This window comes from Lactuca sativa, chromosome 6 (genome assembly GCF_002870075.4).
Source record: "Lactuca sativa cultivar Salinas chromosome 6, Lsat_Salinas_v11, whole genome shotgun sequence".
Taxonomy (NCBI): Eukaryota; Viridiplantae; Streptophyta; class Magnoliopsida; order Asterales; family Asteraceae; genus Lactuca; species Lactuca sativa.
In genome coordinates this window covers 67,033,689-67,043,143 of record NC_056628.2, presented here as the reverse complement: position 1 = coordinate 67,043,143, position 9,455 = coordinate 67,033,689, and the positions used below count along the sequence as shown (strand labels likewise).

Sequence of the window (9,455 nt, the reverse complement as noted above, 5' to 3'; positions counted from 1 at the left end):
CGCCGAGTCCATTCATGAACTCGCCGAGTCCAGCCATGAACGCAGATAAGAATCTGCGACCCTACTCGGCGAGTCTAAGCACCAACTCGCCGAGTCCCTTCACATCCTCCAAAAATAAAAGAATAGAATAATATACCTGGGAATCGGGATGTTACATTTTCTTTGCAGAAATACCAGCATGCCGACAAGCATCAAAGAGAACATCCCGAACCACATCATGTCTCTACTTGAAACCAGGGAGCTCTCTACAATGAACCGCATGTTCCCCAAAGGTATCCAAACATGCCTTGCAGCAAACTGGGCATATCTCGTTAATTGGGAATAGGGGAATCATGAGGCGGTAACGAAGGATTGTTCGGTACTCCACATGAGACATATGCTGGACAAGACCATCAATAGGAATCGTTAGCAGAAAATCCTGAGCATGAGATTCCCGCAGACACTCAAAGACTGATTTCTGTTTGACATTCATGTCGAAGTCGACTTCCATATCTTTGACAATTTTTCCAAAAGGGGCACACGAAGTCGACTTCCATATCTTTGACGATTTTGCCAAAAGGGGCACACGCCAACGCTTTTTGGGATTTAGGGGGTGTCCTTATTAGTGAAACCGCTAGAGTTAAATCCCGGAATCGTATCGTGAAGACGAGTCATAGCACATATGTAATATGAATCCATATCACATACGCCACTGTCACATAATATGTGGTCTTATAATGCCCATGATTGGGCCCTCGAGGCTACAAATACGTAGGAGTAAACCTCGTATGATTGCTTTGATTTGTTTCAGGCTTGCTTCTATTCCTCTTTTGGTTACCATGTATCCAAGGAACTTGACTGACTTCATTCCAAAGTGATATTTGAGTGGGTTCAGCTTCATATTGTATTCGTCCAGGATGTCAAATGCTTCCTTAAGGTCTCTGAGGTGATCTTCAGCTTTCATTGACTTAACTACCATGTCGTCAATATAAACTTCCATGGTGTCCCCCAACTTGCAAATTTTCTTCTCTTTTGGTGTATTGGTCTGAAATAAGGATCAATATTAAGTTGATAAGTAATAATACTATTATCTATACCTGTCATATCTTCGTGTTTCCATGCAAATGTCTTCCTTCTGCTTCTTTAGAAATTCAATATATCTTGCTCTATCTGCTCAGGCATTGAGGATCCTTTGAGGACTTTAGCTTCAGGATCCTCGATGCCCAGGGGCACTTCCTTTACATCTTTTTCCTTTGTCTCCATAACACATCGTGCCCCCTGCCTTAAATGTTATGCTTGTTGGGGTTTGATCGTAGATTTCTTAGAGGTTTTGTAGCATTGTTTTGATTCTTGTTGATCTCTCTTTATCTTCAATGTTCCCCATGGAGTGGGAAACTTCACACACTGATGGTATGTTGATGGAACCGCTTTCATCTTGTGGATCCATGGTTTACCTAGTATCACATTATAAGAAGATAAGGTGTCAATAACACAAAAGAGTTTACCCATTCTATGTATATTGGTAGCTTTATTTGTCCAATTGTGTGTTTTGTTTCCCCGCTAAATCCTATGAGGACTGAGGATCTCTTGACTATCTCTGATTCTGGGAAGTTCATTCTTTTAAGCGCATCTAGGAGTACAATATTGACCGAGGATCCTCCGTCAACAAGGATCCTTCTGACGAAATGGTTGGCCATGTACAGTGTTATCACGAGCCCGTCATGGTGAGGATCCTGAATTCCATCACTGTCCATCTCGTCAAATGTGATTTTTTTTCACTGCTAATCATGGAATTCTTCCGTGGTCTATCCTCCTTTTCTATTTTGGAGACCTTAGTGTGTCTTTTAGCCTGAGAATTAGAGGTACCACAGATGTTAGATCCGCCTGAGATAACATTAATTATCTTAGCGTCAGAGGGTGGAGATCCTGGTTTCTCTGGGGTCTTGTGATCATCCTGGCTGTTCTCTTTGGATTTTTCTCTTTTTCTCCCGAGGATCTCTTTGAGGTGTCCTTTACTAAGGAGGTAGCTGATTTCTTTTCTAAGGGCTATGCAATCCTCTGTCATGTGGCCAAAGTCTTCGTGGTAAGCACACCGTTTAGACCTTTCTTTCCAAGCGGTGGACTTGTTGTGTCTCTTTGGCCATCTTGCTTTGTCTCCAAGATCCTACGTAGCATGAATTACACCTAAAAAACCACATAAAAACAATAGCTAGTGATTTTAGGAAGCTCTTCTTCTTCTCCTTCATCTTCAAGGGCATTAACCCTGTGATGATCTGGTTTGGAATAGGGCTTCGATTTGTAGAATCTTTGAGTCGAGGATTTGGCCTTCCTGTTAGGGTTTTCGTATTGATCTGAAGGGTTTCTTCTCTTTTGGATCTCTCTATCCTCTTCGAGCCTTATGAACCTCAATGCTCGGCACCTGACTTCATCCAATCTTTTGCATGGGATCATCACAAGGTGTTCATAGAAGGGTGAATCCTTTCGTAGTCCCACTTTAAAGGCTTCTACAGTGGTAGCCATGTTGATGTTGGGGATACTCGGAGCTTCCCTGCGAAACCAGTTAACAAAGTCTCTAAGTTTTTCCTTAGGATCCTGAACCACCCGGTAGATATCACTAGTGATCTTCTTGAAGGTTCTGCTGCAAGAAAACTATTTATTAAAGATATTGACTAAGTGTGCAAACAAAGTAACAGAGTATGGGGGAACGTTTGGTAGCCATTTGAGGTCTGATCCTATAAGGGTCGAACCAAATCTTTTGCATAGGCAAGCTTCCTTCAAGTGTTCTATGATGGGGATGATTTCCATCCTTTCTCTATATTGGGCTATATGCTCTTCAGGATCTGTAGTTCCATCGCATAGCTTCATGCTGGAAGTTTGGAAGCGCTTAGGAACTTCGGTATCAGCTATCGCGGGAGCAAATCTCGAGATCATGTGGCTTGCAGGAAACGCTTCTAGTATTGGTTGGACCACTCTAGGTACACTGGAGATCATTTGTCTTAATTGTTGAAGTTCCCTGGCCATGTTTAGGTTTAGACCTGTATCAATGCTAGTATAGTAAGTATTAATAGTATTGATGTTTAAGAAGTTACTAGAATCAAGGTTTCTAGGAGTGTTGAAAGTCTCATTGAGATCATTGATCATGGACGCTCGGTTGTCCATAGTTGCCCCCAGGGTGACGACACAATGGTAGGAATCGTGTTCTTTTGGCGATTTTCTGAGGATCCTGCATTGTTGAAGTCCATGATCCTTGGTTGCACAACTGTGGGCATTTTTTCCTGGGATTTCTGAAATTCCGCCTTCGTCCTCTCCACTTCTTTGAGTAGTGCTCTATTCTCCTCCTACTGTTGGGTCACCTGTTACGTCATTTTCCTCATCATAGCAAAAAGTTATGCAGTAGTGACTGAGGCAGTTGGATCCTGGAGCCCTAAGGATCCCAAAGTTCCTAGATTAGCGATTGAGGGGGTGTTTTTCTTGGAAGTGTCAGACATTTTCCTCTGATGAGGGGGACCACTCGGAGGAGGCGGTAGGTTTTTGGTTGGAATGGAAGGACCAGAGGACGAAGAGAGGATCGGTTGTGTGGACATGATTTTTTCGAGGATTTTGAATAACACGGCCCACGGTGGGCGCCAAAATGTTTTGGTCAAAAATTACACAAGTACTAATCAACCAAATTGAATGAGAGGCTGCGACATTTAGATTGTGTTATAGAAAATGGTAAAAGAAAGTGACACAATGGTTTACTAGGAAATCCCTGGACCCTTGCTAGGATGTCCAACATATAACCTTAGGAGGTGATAATGATCACCTGCCTTGATGATTTTATTGATATAACATGAAGATTATAGTGAGTTCTTAGTAAGAATGAGTAAAGAATTTCGTAGAGTAAGTTTAGACTAAAAAATAGTGTGTCATGTGTATATTACAAGTGTCAATTTATAGTTTAATCCAGCCAACAAGATGTTCGATATTTTCAGGATCCTCTATGACCAACTTCATGAACGTTATTTGACCAAGTATTCCAGGTCTTTAGCATGGTTGAGATGATTCTTCGTTGAGAATTGGTCTTCCATTGACTACTTCTGCACACGTGTTAGTTATAGACAAAATATGACCGTTATAAATATTAATAAAAATAATAACGGTACTTAGCTGTGATCCTGAGGTAGCTGAGGATCCTGGATATTCGAGGATCCTTAATATTGTAAGGATCTTGGCCCTAACCATATGTTTTTTGCTCGTGTGGTTTATTTATGTGGTTTTAGAAATAGGATTTTTGAGGATCCTTGTATAATTAGGATCCTGGAAGTTCAAGTCTAACAAGAATTCTTGAAGATCTGGATAACCTAAAAGTAGTTAGTCATTAATTTGGTATCTTAAAATAGTTGAGATATTTTAGTATAACATATCTTCAAATATTACTTAGCAAAAAATAATTTATAAAATGGATAGACAGAACCTGGTGCTCTTTAGGATTTATTATCCTTTGAGTTAGAAGAAACTTTGAAGTTGTCATTCCTTTAGCATGATTCAGGATTTTACGTATGAAATAATATTTACTCCAGGAGTTCATCATAGAGGATCCTTATTGGGATTTTTCTTAGCAAACTGTGAAGTATCCCATCTTCGGAATTACCTAGGAATAACTCCAACTTAGAAAATATCCAGGAAGGATCGAAGTTTTTAACATGATAATGCTACAAGCCCTAGATATTTTCTAGGGAAAATCACAATTTATGAAAACATGACAATGTTTATGAATTTTAACAAATCAATGGGAAAAATCCCAACTTAAGATAACACGTTAGTGTTAACTTAGGAAATAATTGGGGAAAATCCCAACTTAGGATAACACGTCAGTGTTATTAACCTTAGGAAATTACTGGGGAAAATCCCATCTTAAGATAACCCGTCAGTGTTACAAACCTTAGGTTTAATCATCAGGATCATGACACATGTTCTGAAATAAGAGGGTTGCCAAGTCATTGAAGTATGAAATGATCCCATTATTCTCATCCCATAGTGAGATTATGTGCATCCAATCGAGATGTAGAAACCTTAACTCGTATGAAAGAGGTAATTAATTCTTTAAACCTTAGAGAGGATTAAGTACCCTTAATCATAGGAGATATGACCAATCTATTTTCGTAGTTACTTCGATACCTTCTTACTGTAATCGTTAAGATCACATAACTATGTTTCTATTGGGATCTCTAAGTGCTAGGATCCTCGAACGTTAGGATCCTATTGGTTCAGGATCTTTGAATGTTGGGATCCTAGTGTGTCAGGATCCTTTAGTTTCTGCACATAGAAAATGTTGTCTTTGAGTGGGAATTAGCTTGGATAATGCCCCTCCAATCCTTAAGTTAGTAATGGTTTTTAGAAGAATAAAAGAATTAGGTAAAAGTAGAGCGTAGAGAGGGTTTACCTTGAGTTCGTTTGAAAATGATCAATATTGCTTCCATGAAGTATGCTTTTAGATGGATGACGTTCTAGGATCTTTGCAAGACGTTCCCTTCAAGGGTGGCTAGCCAATATAACCTTTTTCTGCTTTTGAATCAATAAGATATGGTTCTTCCCATTTAGATGTCAACTTTCCTTCATTGAGATCCTTGGTGTTTTGGAACGTTTTCCTAAGTACTAAGTCACCTACCTGGAACCTTGTGACTTTTATGTTCTTGTTATATGCTTTAGTGATCCTTTTTTGAGGAGCAGAAAATGCGGATCCTATCAAGATCCCTGAGTTCATCGATAATGTCAAGATTCTGGGCTAGGATCCTATTGTTGTTCTCTTGATCCTGCAATTGACATCTTGTTGTTGGAATTACATACTTCAATAGGGATCACGACTTTTGCTCCAAACACCAAGGAGTATGGAGTTTGGACAGTGGTTGTCTTCGAATTGGTCCTATTTGCCCACGGGATGAAAGTAAGTTCCTCTTCTCATCTTCCTTTCTTCTCATCTAACCACTTCTTTAAATTGTTGACTATGAGCTTATTGTTGGATTCAACTTGACCGTTAGCTTGAGGGCGAACAGGAATGGACATTATCATTTTAATCCCCCAACTCATGCAAAAGTATCTAGTGGGATCCATTATCACATATGATCTCAGAAAGAATCCCGAACCTGGTCAAGATATTTCGTTTGATAAATGAGACTCCTTCCTTGTCTCGTACTTGAACAAAGGTTGCGGCCTCTATCCATTTTGAGAAGTAGTTCTTCATCACTAACATGAACACATTTCCACCAAGAGCTTTTAGTAACTTGCCAATTATATCCATTCCCCATTTCATGAATGGCCAAGGGGGGATAATAGGATGTAACGATTCTGCAGGTCGACGGAGGATGTTTCTATGCCTTTGGCATGCATCACATTTTTTCGCGTATAAAAAGGCATTTATTTTCATCATTGCCCAGTAGTATCCTGTCCTTAGCACTTTGGAGCCTAAGGATTTTCCTCCGGTGTGGTTTCCACAGTATCCTTCATGTATATCTTTTAGGACTTCTAAAGCTTCATGATCTTCTAGGCATCTAAGGTATGGACATGCCATGGATGTCCTGCATAGTCTTCCTTGGATCATCACAAAACACAAGACCCTCATCTTGAACACTTTATCCCTTTTCTCTTCACTTGGGATCATACCATTTTGGAGATATTTCACAATGGGTATGATCCAGGATCTCGAGTTTTGAGAAGGATCCTGACGATTAGGATCTTGAGGAAATGGTTGAAGGTCACGATCCTCGATTATTTCTACGTTTGTTGTTTGGACATATTCATTGGGATTATCAGTTTTGTTGGATGGATTTTCTATTGTTGGGATTAATATATGGTTCATATGGATTCTAACTTATGGCGGGATCTTAATTGAAGATCCTAGGTTGGCTAGTGTGTCTACCTCAACATTTTCTTCTCTGGGAACCTAGATTAGGTTGAAGTTTTGAATTCAGAGGCCAACTTTTTGAGGATTTGTAGGTATAGTGGTAGTCTTTCTCATTTCACTACTTGGATCCATTAAAATGATTAATTAATAATAATGAGTCAAAGAATACTTGAAGATCCTTGGATAGCTGTAATCCCATGAGCAATGCTTCGTATTCAACGTCATTGTTGATTTCATCGAATTCACAGCTAACTGCCTGGGGTATGATGTCCCCTTGTGGCGATTTTAGTATGATCCTTAGTCATGTTCCTCTAATGTTTAAGGATCCGTCGGTGAAGAGTGTCCATCTTCCAATGATTTTTCTTTTAGGAGTTCCTTGATTTCCAACTCTGCTTCAGGTTGTAGATCATCACTAAAATCAGCCAGAAAGTCTGCTAGTTCTTATGACTTTATTGCTGATCTTGGTTCTTATTTGATGTCAAATGTGCTTGTTACAGACCACTTTTCCATCCTACCGGACATCTCTGGTTTTCGTATAACATTCTTCATGGGGAAATTAGTTCTTACATGTATAGTATGTATTTCAAAACAATGTCTTAATTTTTTTGGAAGCAGTTACTAGTGTAAGTATTAATTTTTCAAGATGGGAATACCTGGTCTCAAGATCCAAGTGTTTTGGTCAAAAAATGAACAATCAATAATCAACCAAACTGTATTAGAGGTTGTGATGTTCGAGGTAAAACAAGTATGAAATGGTAGACAAGGTGATACAATGGTTTACAAGGAAGGCCCTTGATCCTTGCTAGGATCTCTAACATAAAACCTTGGGAGGTGATAATGGTCACCTGCCTTTATGATTTTATTGATGTAAAATGTTAATTACAGAGATGAATGTGTAAATGCCAGTACAAGTATCATAGATGAGCTAATTGTGTGTCTAGTGTGTTTAATACAAGTGTTATTTATAGTCTAAACTAAGCAACAAGAAGTCCGATATTCCCGGGATCCTCTGAGATCAACATAGGAACATTGTTTGACTTGGTGTTCTGGGTCTTAAGCTTAGTTGAGACAATTCTATATTGAGAATAAGTCTTTCATTGACTAATTCTGCACACATGTTAATAATAATGATATTATAACTGTTATACGTGTAAGTAAATAATGATAATAATAATAATAATAGTCAGGATCCTAAAGTGGCTTAGGATTATGAGTGCTCTTTGAGATCCAGAATCCTTAGAGGATTGAGGATCTCGCCCCTAACAATTGCCCCCAAATTATTCCTGCAGAATATTAACATTAGTTTATCCTATATTTAAAAGAATAATTTAAATAATAAATAAATGAGTTAAGAGATTTGAATTGCAAACCCTAATCGGATAGGATTTATTCGATCAATAGTAATCATCACACATTCAAATCATATCCTCTTTCTTCTGTAACTAGGTTAAATAGGGGTAATTAGCCGATTTTCTTTACCTTCCCCAAAATTTCTTTCGATCTTTTTCGGTCATCTTCAACGGTAATTTCTTTTCCCCTCTTCCTTTAGTTTTTCTTTTGCGATCATGGGTAAGAAGGCAACTCGTTCTCGTGACAACATTACTGCTCCTAATGAGAATGAATTCGTCGATCAGGGGATCTTGACCTATGATGATGTCTGTTCCTTTGACGATGAAGACATGCAGTTCCTTAGAACTGGCGGAGCTTATCCTTCTGAAGTAGCATTTAGATCCTTTGAAGCTTCCATTCAGCCTGATTTTGTTTCGTCTTCTTGGGCATGTTTCCCTAAGCATCCCTTTTGTTTGGGTTTAAAATATCCTTTCTTGAGCATTGTTTCTGAGTTTTTTCAAGCCACTCAAATCTCATAATTTCAAGTTATGCCCATTGTATGAAGAATATTATATTGGATTAATCGAGTGAATCATGCCCATAATCAAGAGATAGGTCTTCCTGAGTTGGCTTTTGTTTATGAAATTTCTACCTTTGGAAATGATCATTTCTTGCTTAAGCTTAAATCTGGTTAGTCTCCTGTTATCTTGAAATCGAAACACAATGATGGAGCCTGGAAGGAAAACTACTTCTTTGTGAGGTGTGATTCTATTGTTGGCAAAGATCTTTTGCCCAAAGCTTGGGTCAGAAAAGGTAGGATCTATTTTTTGATTTTGAGGATCCAAGGATTTACTTTTCTTATTTTGTTTGTTCCGATGCAATTTTCAAGTTCAGAGAAGCTTTTTCCATTGCTTAAGTTACTGAGGATAAGGTCTCAAGTTTCCTTGCTTTACTTGCTGGCGTTCGATCATTCAAGTTCGAGTGCCCTATCGTCCACGAAGGTTCATCTATTACATATTCAATGGCCACCCGTAAGGATCCTTTCTAGTTTATCTATTTGTTTTTGGATCTTGAGCTTATAAGGATCCTTCATAATTTTTAGTATCCAAGGCTACTCGCTCCAGTGCTCGATTTGCTTTTGTTGATCTTGAGGATGATATGTCTAGCGGCTTACTTGTTGTGAAGAAGTAAAATAACTCTCTCTCTCTCTCTCTCTCTCTCTCTCTCTCTTTCTCTCTCTCTCTCTCTCTCTCTCTCTCTTTCT

The 9,455-nt window shown here is 38.9% G+C and overlaps 1 protein-coding gene across 1 annotated transcript; it reads right to left on the bottom strand.

The window, feature by feature from the left end:
• Positions 1-5,919: 5,919 nt before the first annotated feature.
• Positions 5,920-6,529, bottom strand: LOC128126805 (uncharacterized). Its single transcript, XM_052764934.1, has 2 exons — positions 6,210-6,529; positions 5,920-6,058 (listed from the first exon to the last, which is right to left on the bottom strand). The coding sequence occupies exons 1-2, from the start codon at positions 6,527-6,529 to the stop codon at positions 5,920-5,922; spliced, it is 459 nt and encodes a 152-aa protein (XP_052620894.1).
• Between the last annotated feature and the right edge of the window lie 2,926 nt (positions 6,530-9,455).